Source organism: Papio anubis, chromosome 1, assembly GCF_008728515.1.
Source record: "Papio anubis isolate 15944 chromosome 1, Panubis1.0, whole genome shotgun sequence".
NCBI lineage: Eukaryota > Metazoa > Chordata > Mammalia > Primates > Cercopithecidae > Papio > Papio anubis.
In genome coordinates this window covers 26,547,862-26,565,191 of record NC_044976.1, presented here as the reverse complement: position 1 = coordinate 26,565,191, position 17,330 = coordinate 26,547,862, and the positions used below count along the sequence as shown (strand labels likewise).

Below are 17,330 nucleotides of genomic sequence, written 5' to 3'. Positions count from 1 at the left end.
GTGGTGGCACGTGCCTGTAGTCCCAGCTACTTGGGAGGCTGAGGCAGGAGAATCGCTGCAACCCAGGAGGCAGAGCTTGTAATGAGCCGAGATCGTGCCACCACACTCCAGCCTGGGCAACAGAGTGAGACTCGGTCTCAAAAACAAAACAAAACAAAAAGCCCAAACAAACAAAACCCAAAAAACTGAATTTCCAGCCATGACAGTAAGGGAGGTCAGAAGCACATGTTGTTACGTCCCCTCCCTTTTAGTGTTTAAGCACAACAACTGACCAGCATTAATGTTGAAATAAAGAGCATAAGCTTAGCAAAATGCACTCTTTGTGTAAATAAGGTACCAAATTATAAACAGGACTTAAGGCTATGTCATATGACAGTTAAGTCACACACCTTTAGAGGTCACTCCAACCCAATGTATTGGCTAACAGACTTCCTTGTCTTAAACATCTTAAACATTTCTTTCTGCTGACTCCAATTTTTTTCTTTTCTTCTTCTTCTTTTTTTTTTTTTTTGAGACAGAGTCTTGCTCTGTTGCCTGGCTGGAGTGCAGTAGCACAATCTCTGCTCACTGCAACCTAGGCCTCCCGGGTTAGTGATTCTCCTGCCTCAGCCTCCCAAGTAGCTGGTACTACAGTCCCACGGCACCATGCCTTGCTAATTTTTGTATTTTTATTAGAGATGGGGTTTCACCATGTTGGCCAGGATGGTTTCAATCTCTTGACCTTGTGATCTGTCCACCTTGGCCTCCCAAAGTCCTGGGATTACAGGCACTGCGCCCCGCCCGCTGACTCCAAATTTTTAGACTAAACTTTAACCAATTGCAAATTAAAGAATCTCTGGGCCGGGCGCGGTGGCTCAAGCCTGTAATCCCAGCACTTTGGGAGGCCGAGGCGGGTGGATCACGAGGTCAGGAGATCGAGACCATCCGGGCTAACATGGTGAAACCCCGTCTCTACTAAAATACAAAAAACTAGCCGGGCGTGGTGGCGGGCGCCTGTAGTCCCAGCTACTCGGAGGCTGAGGCAGGAGAATGGCGTGAACCTGGGAGGCGGAGCTTGCAGTGAGCCGAGATCGCGCCACTGCACTCCAGCCTGGGTGACACAGCGCGAGACTCCGTCTCAAAAAAAAAAAAAAAAAAAAAAAAAAAAAAGAATCTCTGAATCCACCTATAAACTCTGATCCCGTGCTTCAAGGTATCCTGCCTTTTTGGGCCAAACCAATGTATATCTTTCATGTATTTGTTTATGTCTTTGTCTGTAACTCCTGTCTCCCTGAAACGTATGAAACCAAACTGTGGGCTGGGCTCGGTGGCTTATGCCTGTTATCCCAGTATTTTGGGAGGCCAAGGCAGGAGGATCACTTGACGCCAGGAGTTTGAGACCACCCTGGGTGACGTAGTGAGACATCATCTCTAGCCCCTTTTCCCCCCAAAATTAGCCTGGCATGGTGGTACATGCCTTGTAATCCTAGCTACTTGGGAGTATATCTTGGGCCTAGGAGTTCAAGATGATAATAAGCTATGATGGCACCACTGCACTCCAGCCTGCTGGGTAACAGAGCAAGATTCTGTCTCAAAACAAAAGCAACCCTCAAGAAAAACCAAATTATAGGTGGGACATGGTGGCTGATGTCTGTAATCCCAGCACTTTGGGAGGGCAAGGCGGGCAGATCCCGAGGTCAAGAGATTGAGACCATCCTGGCCAACATGGTATAACTCCATCTCTACTAAAAATACAAAAATTAGCTGCGTGTGGTGGCATGTGCAGGAGAATCTCTTGAACCTGGGACACGGAGGTTGCAGCGAGCCGAGATCGTGCCACTGCACTCCAGCCTGGTGACAAAGCGAGACTCCGTCTCAAAAAAAAAAAAAAAGAAAGAAAACTCAAATTATAACTTGACCACCTCAGGCACAATTTCCTAGGACCTCTTAAGACTGTGTTTCCCCAAGCTATGGTTACTCTCATTGGCTCAGAATAAACCTTTTAAAAATATTTTAGTTTTTTTTTTTTTTTTGTTAACAACATATTGTTGAATGGGCTTAATAACTGCACTCTTGGCAATGTGGTGCAATGCAGTAGAAAAGAGCAGGCTGGGCATGGTGGCTCACACCTGTAATCCCAGCACTTTGGGAGGCCGAGGCGGGCAGATCACCTGAGGTTGGGAGTTCGAGACCAGCCTGACCAACATGGAGAAACCCCATCTCTACTAAAACAAAATACAAAAAATTAGCCGGGCATGGTGGCACATGTCTGTAACCTCAGCTACTCGGGAGGCTGAGGCAGGAGAATCGCTTGAACCTGGGAGGCAGGGATTGCAGTGAGCCAAGATCACGCCATTGTACTCCAGCCTGATCAACAAGAGAGAAACTGTCACAAAATAAATAAATAAATTAGCTGGGAGTGGTGGCACATGCCTGTAATCCCAGCTACTGGGGAGGCTGAGGCAGCAGAATGCTTGAACCCAGGAAGCTGAGGTTGCAGTGAGCCAAGATCACACCATTGCACTCCAGCCTGGGCAACAAGAGGGAAACTGTCTCTCAAAAAACAAAAAAAGATAAGTAGGATTCTGTCTAGTGAAAGCTTAACCTTGACCTCCCTTCATCCATCTAATGAATGTGAACAAGACAATAGTAGTAGTCTTTACTTTCATGAAGTTTATAGCTCTTCTCTAAGTCATTTTCTCTTCTCTGTTTCTTCTCTGTTTCTTCTTTTTTTTTTTATTTTATTTATTTTATTTTTTTATTTTTTATTTTTTTGAGACGGAGTCTCGCGCTGTGTCACCCAGGCTGGAGTGCAGTGGCGCGATCTTGGCTCACTGCAAGCTCCGCCTCCCAGGTTCACGCCATTCTCCTGCCTCAGCCTCCGAGTAGCTGGGACTACAGGCGCCCGCTACCACGCCCAGCTAGTTTTTTTTGTATTTTTAGTAGAGACGGGGTTTCACCATGTTAGCCAGGATGGTCTCGATCTCCTGACCTCATGATCCACCCACCTCGGCCTCCCAAAGTGCTGGGATTACAGGCTTGAGCCAACGCGCCCGGCCTGTTTCTTCTTTTTTAGATGAGAGAATTGGGCCAGATTATCTACCTGATTGATGATTATAAAAATACCTTCTTTGGGGCTGGGTGTGGTGGCTCATACCTGTAATCCCAGCACTTCGGGAGGCCGAGGCGGGTGGATCACGAGGTCAGGAGTTCGAGACCAGCCTGACTAACCCCATCTCTACTAAAAATACAAAAATTAGCTGGGTGTGGTGACACGTGCCTGTAATCTCAGCTACTCAGGAGGTTGAGGCAGGAGAACCACTTGAACCTGGGAGGCGGAGGCTGCAGTGAGCCAAGATCATGCCACTGCACTCCAGCCTGGGCAACAGAGCAAGACTCTGTCTCAAAAAAACAAAACAAAACAAAACAAACCTTCTTTGTTTTGTATGAAATAGTAAAACTGGCTTTGTTGATCATATTTTAGTTAAGAAAATAGCAGCCCTGCCTGGTATTTTGTTTAATTCCATTTACGTGAAATATCCGGAATAGGTAAATCCATATAGATAAAACACAGATTGCTTGTTTTCAGGGACTGGGGAGAGCGGGCGAATAGGGAGTAACTGCTTAACAGGTACTAGGTCTCTTTGGCCAGGCGCGGTGGCTCACGCCTGTAATCCCAGCACTTTGGGAGGCCAAGGCGAGTGGATTACGACGTCAGGAGATCGTAGACCATCCTGGCCAACATGGTGAAAATCCGTCTCTACTAAAAATATAAAAATTAGCGGGGCATGATGGTGGTGTGTGTCTGTAATCCCAGCTACTCGGGAAGCTAAGGCAGGAGAATCACTGGAACCGGGAGGCGGAGGTTGCTGTGAGCCAAGATCGCACCACTGCACTCCAGCCTGGGTGACAGAGTGAGACTCCGTCTCTAAACAAAACAAAACAAAAAACAAACAAAAACAAAACAACAAAAAAAAACCTTAGTACTAAGTCTCCTTTTGAGGTGATGAAACTATTTTGGAACCAGATAGACATGGTGGTTGCAGAACATTGTGAATGTTCTAAAGACCACTGGGCGCAGTGGCTCATGCCTGTAATTCCTGTACTTCCGGAGGCCTGGGCAACATGGCAAGACCCCGTCTCTACAAAAGTACATAAAATTAGCCGGGCATGGTGGTGCATGCCTGCAGTCCCAGCTACCGAAGGCTGAAGTGAGAGAATCGCTTGAGCTTGGGAGGTCGAGGCTGCAGTGAGCTGTGATTGCACCACTCGACTCCAACCTGGACCACAGAGATCCTGTCTCAAAAATAAATAAATAAATAAATAAACTCACTGAATTATTCACTTTTTCTTTTATTATTTTTTTACCTAACAACAATAAATTAAGCAAATAATTTACTTTAAAGTGGTTAATTATATGTTATGTGTAATTCGTTTAAATGTTAAAAAGGCCACCTAGGTTTAAAGTGCTTGGCTGGGCTGCGAGCCCTTTAAGAACCTCTCAGACGGGAGGCGGGGCTAGAGGGGCGGACCTGTAAGAATCACGTGGGGCGACGCCTGCGCAGACGGGTCACGTGGTGGCTGGGCCGGGGAAATGGCGGCTTCAGGAGAGAGCGGGACTTCGGGCAGCGGAGGCAGCACCGAGGAAGCCTTTATGACCTTCTACAGTGAGGTGAACACAGAGTGAGGAGTAGTGGCACCGGGGCGACCTCTCCCAGATCTGCTTTCCCGGTGGACAAAGGCAGTGGCCGCCTGGCCTGGACCGTTGGGCGATTCCTTCAGTCCAATCTTCGGGGTGGCGGGGGTCTGGGGGTGTGTGAGCGTCTCCCACTGATAGCTGCTGGGAGATCCCCCGGGCAACGAAAGACGGGATGGTGTTCGACCTATCGAGGGAGGTGGCGAGTGCGTCCAACGTAGTGCGGGCGCGCGGGCAGAGTGCCCCAAGTCCGCGGAGTCGGGGGCTGGCAGAGGGTGGGCCCTTCCTGGGAGTGACTTAGCCTTCTTGTCCCCCAAGACGTTTCTTAGTCCTCTGTAATGAGTTGTTTTAGTGGTTGTTTCTGCCATTCACTAACGCCAGGCACTGTGCATCATGCCAGTTAGGCATTATATTACCCCCCCTTTATAGATGACGAACCTGAGGTTTAGGGAGGTGAAATAGTTTGGGGCCTTACAGTAGGTTACAGCTTGCTCGGTGGTATGTTAGGACAGCAGTGGGCATGTTCTGAGCCTCCTTTACTATCGCATCTCCAGCGCCTAGTATTTAGTGGGATGCTCAGTAAATATTTGTTGAGTGAATGAATGAATAAATGAAATAAAAGCATGCCTTTTGGAGTCAGAATCTCAGATTAAATTCTTGCAAGGGGCTGGGCACAGTGGCTCACATCTGTAATTCCAGCACTTTGGGAGACCCAGGCGGGAGGAACCCTGAAGCTTGAGGCTGCAGTGAGCTATGATCGGACCACTGCACTCCATCCTTGGCGATAGAGGGAGACCCTGTCTGAGTCAGAATCTCAGATTAAATTATTGCAAGGGGCTGGGCACAGTGGCTCACATCTGTAATCCCAGCACTTTGGGAGGCCCAGGCGGGAGGAACCCAAAAGCTCGAGGCTGCAGTGAGCTATGATCGGACCACTGCACTCCATCCTTGGCGACAGAGTGAGACCCTGTCTCTTTAAAAAGAAGAAAAAAAAGGATAGAAAAAAAAAATTCTTGGCGGGCGCGGTGGCTCACGCCTGTAATCCCAGCACTTTGGGAGGCCGAGATGGGCGGATCACGAGGTCAGGAGATTGAGACCACGGTGAAACCCCGTCTCTACTAAAAATACAAAAAATTAGCCGGGCGTGGTGGCGGATGCCTGTAGTCCCAGCTACTCAGGAGGCTGAGGCAGGAGAATGGCGTGAATCCGGGAGGCGGAGCTTGCAGTGAGCTGAGATAGCACCACAGCACTCCAACCTAGGCGACAGAGCGAGACTCTGTCTAAAAAAATAAAATAAAAATTCTTGGAAGATAGTTAACCTGACTGGACTTGGATTGAATTCTTCTTCTTCTTCTTCTTTTTTTTTTTTTGAGACGGAATTTTGCTCTTGTCGCCCAGGCCTGGAGTGCCGTGGCATGATCTCGGCCCACTGCAACCTCCGCCTCTCGGGTTCAAGCAATTCTCCCGCCTCAGCCTCCCAAGTAGCTGGGATTACAGGTGCCTGCCACCACGCCTGGCTAATTTTTGTATTTTTGGTAGAGACGGGGGTTTCACCATGTTGCCCAGACTTGCCTCAAACTCTTTATTTATTTATTTTGAGACAGAGTCTCAGTCTTGCCCAAGCTGGAGTGCACAACTTCTGCCTCCTGGGCTCAAGTGATTATCCCACATCAGTAGCTGGGACTACAAGCTCGTGCCACTATGCCTGGCTGATTTTTGTATTTCTTTGTAGTGACAGGATCTTTCTGTGTTGCCCAGGCTGGTCTGAAACTCCTGGGCTCAAGCAGTCCTCCCACCTTGGCCTCCCAAAGTGTTGGGATTACAGGCATGAGCGACTGTGCTTGACAAGAGAATTAATTTTAAAATAAACATTTTCATGAGTACTAAAGTTATTGTATAAGAAAGCGTTTCATAAAAAAATAAAGCGGAAGCATCTTTCTTAGGGTTCAACAAGGCAGAAGATGGGATCTCTAGGTTGGCATGGGTTTGAGATATGGAGTTGCCCCCCAGCAGGCTGTGAGCTATTCAGGGTTAAGGACCGTATCACATTCATCTTTTATTTCTTGCATTTGTAACAGTGCTTGTTACATAGTAGTTTCTCCAAAGTACTAAATTTAGGTTTAGACACCTGGCAGGCGCTACCTGTAGTCTCAGCTGCTCTGACGGCTGAGGTGGGAGGATTGGAGGATCACTTGAGCCCAGGAGGTGGAGGTTGCAGTGAGCCATGATCTGTCTTCTGTCACTGCAGTACACCCTGGGTGACAGAGCAAGATGCCTTCTCAAAAAAACAAAAACAAACAAAAAACCAAATAGCAATCTTTGTTTGTTTGAATTGGATGGGAAAAAATATCTAAGGAAGGATGCTTCATTTTTTTTTAATCCAAAATGTGTTTATTGAGATGGTTTCCCACTCATCTTGATTCAGAGTGCTTTTAGTGCTGCTTCCTCCTAAAGGAACATCCTTCTGTAAGCCTTGCTTTTCCTGCTGTAGGCTGGCAGAGGACAGTGGAACAGCCAACACACAAAACTACCGTTTGTGCATGGCTGAAGACCGTGGTGATTTTATAGCATCCTGGGCATTTCACATCCATGAAGTAGAAATTGGGGCTCTGCACCAGGCGTTTCTTCTTGTGTTTCCTCTTCTCTTCTGGGGAGGGATGAAGGAGATCCTTTGTGAGAGGCATGTTCTTGTGTGGGTAGGTCGTCACCGCCGGAAAAAAGGCTTCAGTCATTTTTTAAAAAAATAGAGATAGGGTCTTGCCATGTTGCTCAGGTTGGTCTTGAATTCCTGCGCTCAAGTGATCCTCCTACCTCAGATTCCCAAAGTGCTAGGATTACGGGCATAAGCCACCACACTGGCCTCATTCATTTAACAGATGTTTATTGAACATTTGAAGTGTACTAGTGTGCTATTTAGGTGTTGGGGATATGGTAGTGAACAAAAGAGGAAAAAAAAATCCTGTTTTCATAGAGTGAAGAGGGAAGATGTCTAGAAGGAATGACTTTTTATGTTAATGAAATTCTTTCCAACCTTGTTTTGGCCATAGGAATAAAGATGACATATAGCATACCAGAGATTCATTCCAACTAGCATTCCAACTCTGACAGTGACACCAAGAATGTTTTCCTGGGACTGCCTGGTGCTTGTTCTCCCTGGCATTGTCTTCAGGTCAGGGATTTTTCTTTTTTCTTTCTTTCTTTTTTTTTAAATAAAAAATAGAGACGGGGTTTCGCCGTGTTGCCCAGGCTTGTCTCAAACTCCTGAGCTCAAGCAATCCACCCACCTCAGCCTCCCACAATGCTGGGATTACAGGTGACAGCTACTGCGCCTGGCCAAGTCAGGGATTTTTCCTAACACTATTCGAATTAGGTGGTGGAGTTATTTGTTCTTTCCCATCAACAGTTTTAAATGCTGCTCATAGTTTATGTCTTACTGTGATTGTATTTTTCCTTTTTTTGCTCTTTATTTTTTTATTTATTTATTTATTTTTTTTGAGACGGAGTCTCGCTCTGTCGCCCAGGCTGGAGTGCAGTGGCCGGATCTCAGCTCACTGCAAGCTCCGCCTCCCGGGTTCACGCCATTCTCCTGCCTCAGCCTCCAGAGTAGCTGGGACTACAGGCGCCCGCCACCTCGCCCGGCTAGTTTTTTGTATTTTTTAGTAGAGACGGGGTTTCACCGTGTTAGCCAGGATGGTCTCGATCTCCTGACCTTGTGATCCGCCCGTCTCGGCCTCCCAAAGTGCTGGGATTACAGGCTTGAGCCACCGCGCCCGGCTTTTTTTGCTCTTTAAATTTTTTTTCTTTTTTTCCCCCACAGAGAAATCTCTTTTTTTTTTTTTTTTTTGAGATGGAGTCTCGCGGTGTCGCCCAGGCTGCTGGAGTCCAGTGGTGTGACCTCGGCTCCCTGTAACCCCTATCCTTGGGGTTCAAGCGATTCTCCTGCCTCAGCCTCCTGAGTATCTGGGACTACAGGCCATGCCACCACGCCCGGCTAATATTTTGTAGTTTTAGTAGAGATGGGGTTTCACCATGTTGGCCAGGATGGACTCCATCTCCTGACCTCGTGATCTGCCCACCCTGGCCTCCCAAAGTGCTGGGATTACAGACATGTGCCACTGTGCCCAGCCTATTTTTTTTTTTTTCCTTAAAATTAAAAGCTGTAAATGAAGTATAACCACACACAAGCACATCTTCTGTCATTAAAGTGGAAGTTCTTTAAAGGCTGTGACTTATTTATCTTTGAATCCTCTTGATGCATGCTGTGGGGTCAAACTGTTGGGATTAAAATTCTGGCTTACTAGTTGGGTAATTGGGAACAAGTCAGTTATCTTCTCTAAGCCTCAGTATTCTTATCTGTGAAATAGGTACAATAGCAGTATCTACCACATAGGGTTGTTGAGATTAATAAATACATGTAAGGTTTTTATATTAAAATTCAACAAATGGTAGTTGTAATTTCTCAAAGCGTTTATCAAAATGTCTTGCACATGGTAAACACACAAATAAATGTTTGTTGAACATATCAGTGAACGTTGTGTTAAGATAAACAATTCAGTTTGTTATTGAATTCTATTAATGAAGTTTTTAATCCTCATAATTTTAGGTGAAACAAATAGAGAAAAGAGACTCGGTTCTAACATCGAAAAATCAGATTGAAAGACTGACCCGTCCTGGTTCCTCTTACTTCAATTTGAACCCATTTGAGGTAAGCTGATTGGTGTTGCTAGGACCTCTGTAATGGAGGATGTTTGCATAGCTGCAGGCATACCTACATCAGAATACATACCTAATTTATATCATAGTTAGGATTGTGAAAAATGGTGGAGTAAAGTGATGGAATTTGTATAGTACAAATTGAGTATTATCCAAAATGCTTAGGACCAGAAGTTTTTTGGATTTTGGATTTTTTTTGGGATTTTGGAATATATACATCCATTCTACTCACTTGCTGGTTGAAGCATCCCGAATTAGAAAATTCAGGATGTTAATGAGCATTTTCTTTGAGCATCAATTGACTCTCAAAAAGTTTCAGATTTTGGAGCATTTTGGATTTTGCATTTTGCATTTAGAGGTACGTAACTGTATATAGATTGTCTTTAAACTTGGTTGGTTTTACTGAGCAGAACTGGAGAGGCAGCATGTTAAGAAAAGTGAGATGGTCACATACCTTTCATCATCTTTTAGCAACCCAAATATATAAGGATTTAATTTCAGATGTGAAGGGGCGGCTAACTCTGATAAATTTAGGATTCTTTCTTTTTTTCTTTTTTTTTGAGACGGAGTCGTGCTCTGTCCCCCACGCTGGAGTGCAGTGGCGCGATCTTGACTCACTGCAACCTCCTCCTCCCGGGTTCAAGCAATTCTCCTGCCTCAGCCTCCCAAGTAGGTGGGATTACAGGTGCCTCCCACTGCGCCTGGCTAATATTTGTATTTTTAGTAGAGATGGGGTTTCACCATGTTGGCCAGGCTGGTCTCGAACTCCTGACCTTGTGATCCGCCTGCCTCAGCCTCCCAAAGTGCTGGGATTACAGGCATGAGACACCGCTCCTGGCCTAGGATTCTTGATTTAAACTACTTGTTAAAACTTTTCTGTTTCACTATAGTAAATACCAAAAACCCAACAACAACAAAACAAAGATCACAGGATTTTAGATAAGTGAATATACTTTTTGATTTTCTTAATTTTATAACTTTAAACTTTTCCTGGTTATAAAAGTAAATCATATTTCTTGTAAATGTACAGAAAGCAAGAATAATCATGTATAATCCCACCTAAGAGAAATAGCCACTCATGTTTACACTCAAACTGTTTTGCTTAAAAACAGGGAGCATCATACACTTAGTCCTTTTTTTTTTTTTTTTTTTAAAGAGATGGAGCCTCATTATGTTGCCCAGGCTGGATTAGAACTCGTGGGCTTAAGTGATCTTGACCTGCTCAGCCTTTGGAGTAGATGGGACTACAGGCTTATGGCACCACGCCTGACTCAGCTCAATACGGTTTTATTTTATTTTGTTTTATTTTTTTGAGACAGGGTCTCATTGTCACCCAGGCTGGAGTGCACTGGTGCAGTCATGGCTCACTGCACCCTTGAACTCCTGGGCTCACATGATTTGCCCACCTTGGGCTCCCAAAGTGCTGGGATTACAGCCATTCACCACCATGTGCAGCCTCAGGGCTGTTTTAAATGCTTTTTTTTTGAGATGAAGCCTCACTCTGTCACCTAGGCTAGAGTATAATGATACGATCTTGGCTTACTGCAACTCCACCTCCCAGATTCAAGTGATTCTCCTGCCTCAGCCTCCCGAGTAGCTGGGATGACAGGTGCCTGCCATCATGCCCGACTAATTTTTGTATTTTTAGTAGAGACGGGGTTTCGCCATATTGTCCAGGTTGGTCTCGAACTCCTGAGCTCAGGTGATTCACCTGTCGCGGCCTCCCAAAGTGCTAGGATTATAGATGTGAGCCGCTGCCTGGCCAAAAAAAAAAAAGAAAAATTAATTTTTCTTTTTATTTTTTGCAATTCTTGACAAAATATTAACATCTTTAATCATAAATGAACTCTTCAGAAATCAGTACAAAGAGACTAACATTACACGGGAAGTGAAAATAAAAGGAACAGAGGAAAATGGAATAGCACAAATGAGTTATAAGGCTATATGAAGATGACGTATAGTTAATACTAATAGTTGAGAAAGCAATTTCATTATAAATTACATTATCAGTGCTTACCAATATTGATATCTGATGTTTGTACAACTTTAGGAAATGAAGAGTTCTCAGATACTCAGGAAACTTACTCTAGTCATGAGGAGTTTACTCAAAAATGTAGATTTTTGCATAAACTTGGCCCCAGCAATTCCAAACCACAGGAATCACTCCGATGAAGTAGTTGGATACACACACATATACATACATTTTTACTACATGGTAGATGTGTAAGTAATATATCATCCCCCAAGAAACTATTTATGAACTGGTTATAAAATAATAGCCTGGGGGGTTAAAAAAAATTCTGTATAATTTATTTAATCATTTCTTTATTGTGGAATAGTTCAGCTAGTTTATTTCTTTCTAGATTTTTTTTTTTTTTTCACTCTGTTGCCAAGGCTGGAGTGCAGTGGCGTAATCTCGGCTCACTGCAACCTCCGCCTCCTGGGTTCAAGCGATTCTCCTGCCTCAGCCTCCCGAGTAGCTGGGACTACAGGCATGTGCCACCACGCCTGGCTAATTTTTGTATTTTTAGTAGAGATGGAGTTTCACCATATTGGCCAGGCTTTTCTCAAACTCCTGACCTTGTGATCTGTCTACCTCGGCTCCCAAAGTGCTGCAATTACAGGCGTGAGCCATCACACCTGGCTCTTTAAAAAATTTTTTTAAAAGGCAGCCCTCTGAACCAGAATAGGTTTAGAGAGACTCCCTAAACTACTTTTTAATTGTTCACATTTACAAATAATTTTGAAGTGAATATTTTTGTATCTGTTAAATAATAGAAACAACACTTATTGGGCACTTAGAAAAAACTCCCCTCACTTTTTTTTATTGTGGAAAAATATACATAACATAAAATTTGCCATTTTAGCCAGGTGTGGTGGCTTATGCCTGTAATCTCAGCATTTTGGGAGGCCGAGGTGGGAGGATCATTGGAGGCCAGGAGTTCAAGACCAGCCTGGCCAACATGGCGGAACCCCGTCTCTACAAAAATAATACAAAAATTAGCTGGGCATGGTGGTGCATGCTTGTAATCTCAGCTACTTGGGAGGCTAAGGCCCAAGAATCACTTAAACCCAGGAGGTGGAGGTTGCAGTGAGCCGAGATTGCGCTACTGCACTTCCAACCTGGGCGACAGAACAATACTGTCTCCAAAAAAAAAAAATTACCATTTAGGCCGGGCGCGGTGGCTCAAGCCTGTAATCCCAGCACTTTGGGAGGCCGAGATGGGCGGATCACGAGGTCAGGAGATCGAGACCATCCTGGCTAACACGGTGAAACCCCGTCTCTACTAAGAAATACAAAAAATAGCCGGGCGAGGTGGCAGCGCCTGTAGTCCCAGCTACTCCGGAGGCTGAGGCCGGAGAATGGCGTGAACCCGGGAGGCGGAGCTTGCAGTGAGCTGAGATCCGGCCATTGCACTCCAGCCTGGGCGACAGCGCAAGACTCCGTCTCAGAAAAAAAAAAAAAAAAAAAAAAAAAATTACCATTTAAATTATTTTGAGTTTTACAGTTTAGTGGCATTAAGTACATTCACAGTGTTGTGTAACCATCACCACTGTTCATATTCAGAAATTTTTCGTCACCCCAACTAGAAACTTTGTATCTGCTAAACAGTAAGTCCTCATTTTCTCCCTGATCCCTGGTAACCTCTACTCTATCTACTTTGTCTATGAATTTGCCTCTTCTAGGAAACTCATGTAAGTGGAATCATACTGTATTTGTTACTTTGTATCTGGCCTATTTCACTTAGCATGATATTTTCAAGGTTCATCGATTTTCTGTTTTTTGAAGAGTAATTTTTCAAGAATTTTTTCATTTTGAAACAGTCTCAGATTAACAAAGATTTCAAATACAATATGAAGACTTTTCCTTGAACTCTTTGAGAATAAATTGTTAGAATGATGATCCATCACCCTGATATACTTTAATGTGATTTTTCTACAACTATCCTCTTTTTTTTTTTTTTTTTTTTTTGAGACAGAGTCTCGCTCTGTCGCCCAGGCTGGAGTGCAGTGGCCGGATCTCAGCTCACTGCAAGCTCCGCCTCCCAGGTTCACGCCATTCTCCTGCCTCAGCCTCCCGAGTAGCTGGGATTACAGGCGCCCGCCACCTCGCCCGGCTAGTTTTTTGTATTTTTTTAGTAGAGACGGGGTTTCACCGTGTTAGCCAGGATGATCTCGATCTCCCAACCTCGTGATCCGCCCGTCTCGGCCTCCCAAAGTGCTGGGATTACAGGCTTGAGCCACCGCGCCTGGCCAACAACTATCCTCTTACTGAACCACAATGTAAACTATCAAAATCAGTAAATGAACATTGAAACATTGTTACTTTGTAAATCATCAGATCCCATTCAAATTTTACTAATTGTCCCAAAAAAATCTTTCTCAGGGCCTCTCTGAATACATTGTTACTATATAATCATCAGACCCCATTCAGATTATACTAATTGTCCCAAAAAGGTATTTTTCAGAGCCTCTGTGTTGCTCAGCTCACTGCATAGCTCACTGCAACCCCGAACTCCTGGGCTCTGGGCTCAATTGATCCTCCCACCTCAGTTTTTCAAAATATTGGGATTAAAGGTGTGAGCCACTGTGTTTGGCTCTTTGGTTTGTTTGTTTGTTTGTTCTGAGACAGAGTCTCACTCTGTCGCCCAGACTGGAGCGCAGTGGCAGGATATTGGCTCACTGCAACCTCTGCCTCCCTGGTTCCAGTGATTCTCCTGACTCAGCCTCCCAAGTAGCTGGGATTACAGGCACCTGCCACCATGCCTGGCTAATTTTTTTTTTTGTATTTTTAGTAGAGACGAGGTTTCGCCCTGTTGGCCAGGCTTGTCTCAAACTCCTGACCTCAAGTGATCTTCTAGCCTTGGCCTCCCAAAGCGCTGGGATTACAGGCATGAGCCACCGTGCCTGGCCTCTTCTTTTGATTTAACTTGTAAGGCCCTGTCAGGCGAGCACTGTAGTCTTTTCCTGTTTGTTTTGTTCAGCACCTTGGAAGGAAAGGTGCTTATCTCACAGAACTCTGGAACTGGCACATTTTTAATAGGTCAGAGAGTTCAGGTGTGACCTAATACTGGATTCCTTTTTCAAGCAGAAGATCCTAAAGGAGACTGCTGTTATATTTTGAGTTCGGGAACTTACCTGAATGCAACAGTTAAGCGTTTTTGTTTCTGTGTGATGATCAATTAGCTCCCTGAGGTTCAAGACTATAGGTCTCTCCCTCCATATCCTCAAAGCCTGAGACACAACAGGTGTTCAGAAAAACCTTCCAAGAATCTGAACAGACTTGTGTGCTTGCAGCCATGTTCGTAATAAGGCATTTATCATTTTTGTCAGAAATACTTATTACTTGTCTCTCCCTTATCTACTGTGAGAACAGTAATTCTTAAATTCTGTGAGGACAGTAGAGCTATGGTTAGAATGTGTCCCCCAGATTCATGTGTTAGAAACTTAATCCCAGTACAGCAGCTTTGTGGGGTGGGGCCTAATAAGAGGTGATTAGATCACAGGGACTCTGCCCTCACAAATGGATTAATGTTCTCAGCTTGGGAGTGGATTAGTTATCTCAAGAATGGACTTGTTATATATTTGAGTTTAGCCCCCTCTTGCCCTTACCTGATGACGGCCCCTCAACCTTGAACTTCCCAGCCTACAGAAGTATAAGAAATACATTTCTTTTCTTTATAAACTGCCCAGTCTATGGTATTCTGTTCTGGCAACACAAAACAGACTAAGAAAAGTAGTGAGCACAGTATCTAGCTATGTTAGAAACTTTTTGTGGTCTAAAAGTTGGTACTGAATGTATAAAGCTGGCTTCAAAGAGGACCAGCCACAGGTAAAAGTTCATTGTCTTCACTGTGCCACATGTGACACCTCCAACTCTTAAAGACAAAAGAGGAGTTGGATTGGCTTTGAAGGCACTCAGTGAATATTCGTTCTGATATAACTCTTGGAAAAATAACTTTTGGAGTGTGTGTTTGTATGTGTATGTAGGTATATATACTGTCTTCTTTTTTGCCCAATCATGTGGTGAAAGTAAGCTCCAGATGTTAACAGTTAATGCCTAAATACTTTAGCGTGCATCTCCTTGAAACAAGAACACTTCCACGTAACCGCAACACCACTATCACGTATTGGAAGATCACACTAAGAAAAATAGAAAGGCTGGGTACAGTGGCTCACGCCTGTAATCCTAGCACTTTGGGAAGCTGAAGTGGGCAGATTGCCTGAGTTCAGGAGTTTGAGACCAGCCTGGCCAACATGGTAAAACCCCATCTGTACTAAAATACAAAAAATTAGCTGGATGTGGTGGCACGCGCCTGGAGTCCCAGCTACTCGGGAGGCTGAGGCAGGAGAATTGCTTGAACCCAGGAGGTTGCAGTGAGCCAAGATTGCTCCACTGCACTTGACAGAACAAGACTCTGTCTCCAAAAAAAAAAAAAAGAAATCGTCCCACCTTCACAAAAAAAGCCTCTAATAAAATTAGAGCTTAGGAAATTTTAGCCATAGTTTGAAAACAACATTAAGTAACTTTATCCAGCATACAGTCGACATGCAGATGGGCCCAGCTGTCCCCAAAATCTCCTTTATCACTATTTTAGTTTTTTTTTTAAACTCAAGAACCACTGTAACCATTTTACTATCTGTATATATCCCATAACATCATGTTGTAATCCCCAAATACAGCAAAATTTATTTTTAAAAAAGAAATCAGTCAGCGTTTATGTATTACATTTGGCGTGGTTAGTTGTAAGCTATAGCCTTATCAGAGGCTTTCTTTGTGAGGGTGGGACAAATTCTGTTCTTTTTCATTTATTTTGGGCGCCTTCTGGTTTGCCCCTAGAGATTCCTTTTCCTCAGAACTAGTGGCTTTCCTATGAATATTTTTGTATGAACAGTCACCACCCCTCGTCTGTAAATCTTATGGGACTTGGCTTTTCCTGTTGAGTGACTTTCCCAATTCCTTTCTCCCTTGGGAAGGTGTGAGAGTGGGGCTCACTGACTTGAAAATTTTCATTTTCTTGCGCCACCATGCCTGGCTAATTTTGTATTTTTAGTAGAGAGGGGTTTCTGCATGTTGGCCAGGCTTGTCTCAAACGCCTAGCCTCAAGTAGTCTCCCTGCCTTGGCCTCCCAAAGTACTGGGATTACAGGCGTGAGCTATTGCACCTGGCCAGGGAGACCCCATCTCTAAAAAAGTTTTAAAAAGTCACCGGGCATGGTTGTGTGCTCCATGCGCTTACAGTCCTAGTTGCTCAAGAGGCTGAGACCAGAGGCCCACTTGAGCCCCAGAGCTCGAGACTGCAGTGACCTATGATTATGCCACTGCACTCTAGTCTGGGCAACGAAGTGAACTGTCTCAAAAAAAAAAAAAAAATTATTTGTTTAAAGAAATGTTGCTTAAGGCCAGGTGTGGTGGCTCACACCTGTAATCCCAGTACTTTGGGAGGCCAAGGCGGGTGGATCACCTGAAGTCGGGAATTCGAGACCAGCCTGACAACATGGAGAAACCCGTCTCTACTAAAAATACAAAATTAGCCAGGCATGGTGGCGCATGCCTGTAATCCCAGCTACTCGGGAAGCTGAAGCAGGAGAATCACTTGAACCTGGGAGGTGGAGGTTACAGTGAGCCGAGATCACACCATTGCCCTCCTGCCCGGGCAACAAGAGCGAAACTCCATCTCAAAAAAAAAAAAAAAAAATAGAAATCATCCCATCTTCACAAAAAAAGTCTCTAATAAAGTTAGAGCTTAGGAAACTTTAGCCATAGGAAAACAACATTAAGTAACATTATCCAGTATACAGTCCACATGCAAATGGGCCCAGCTGTCCTCAAAATCTCCTTGATGGCTATTTTAGGTTTTTTTTTAAAAACTCAAGAACCACTGTAACCATTTTACTGTCTGTATATATCCCATAACATCATGTTGTAATCCCCAAATACA

At 44.5% G+C, this 17,330-nt stretch overlaps 2 protein-coding genes across 3 annotated transcripts in view; one reads left to right on the top strand and one right to left on the bottom strand.

Annotated features, from left to right (window-relative positions):
* The first annotated feature begins 4,451 nt into the window (after positions 1-4,451).
* The window catches only part of DNAJC8 (DnaJ heat shock protein family (Hsp40) member C8), a 30,943-nt gene continuing 18,064 nt past the window's right edge, over positions 4,452-17,330 (top strand). The window contains exons 1-3 of one of the 2 annotated variants that reach the window (XR_004183688.1): positions 4,536-4,651; positions 7,723-7,844; positions 9,279-9,380. Coding sequence is in view for 1 of the 2 variants with exons in the window: in XM_031666105.1 (XP_031521965.1) it covers positions 4,574-4,651; positions 9,279-9,380 (180 nt within the window). In the remaining variant the exon portion in view is untranslated. Of the gene's footprint in view, positions 4,652-7,722; positions 7,845-9,278; positions 9,381-17,330 lie in introns of both variants that reach the window. The other variant, XM_031666105.1, reaches the window with a different exon arrangement.
* On the bottom strand, positions 7,054-7,359 carry LOC108585991 (40S ribosomal protein S27-like). The gene has a single exon (XM_031666107.1). It carries the CDS (start codon positions 7,357-7,359, stop codon positions 7,108-7,110), a length of 252 nt encoding a protein of 83 aa, XP_031521967.1. The 3' UTR covers positions 7,054-7,107.

Excerpts from the sequence above, each read along its gene's own strand:
- LOC108585991 (XM_031666107.1), bottom strand. The coding sequence starts at position 7,359 with ATGCCTCTCACAAAGGATCTCCTTCATCCCTCCCCAGAAGAGAAGAGG.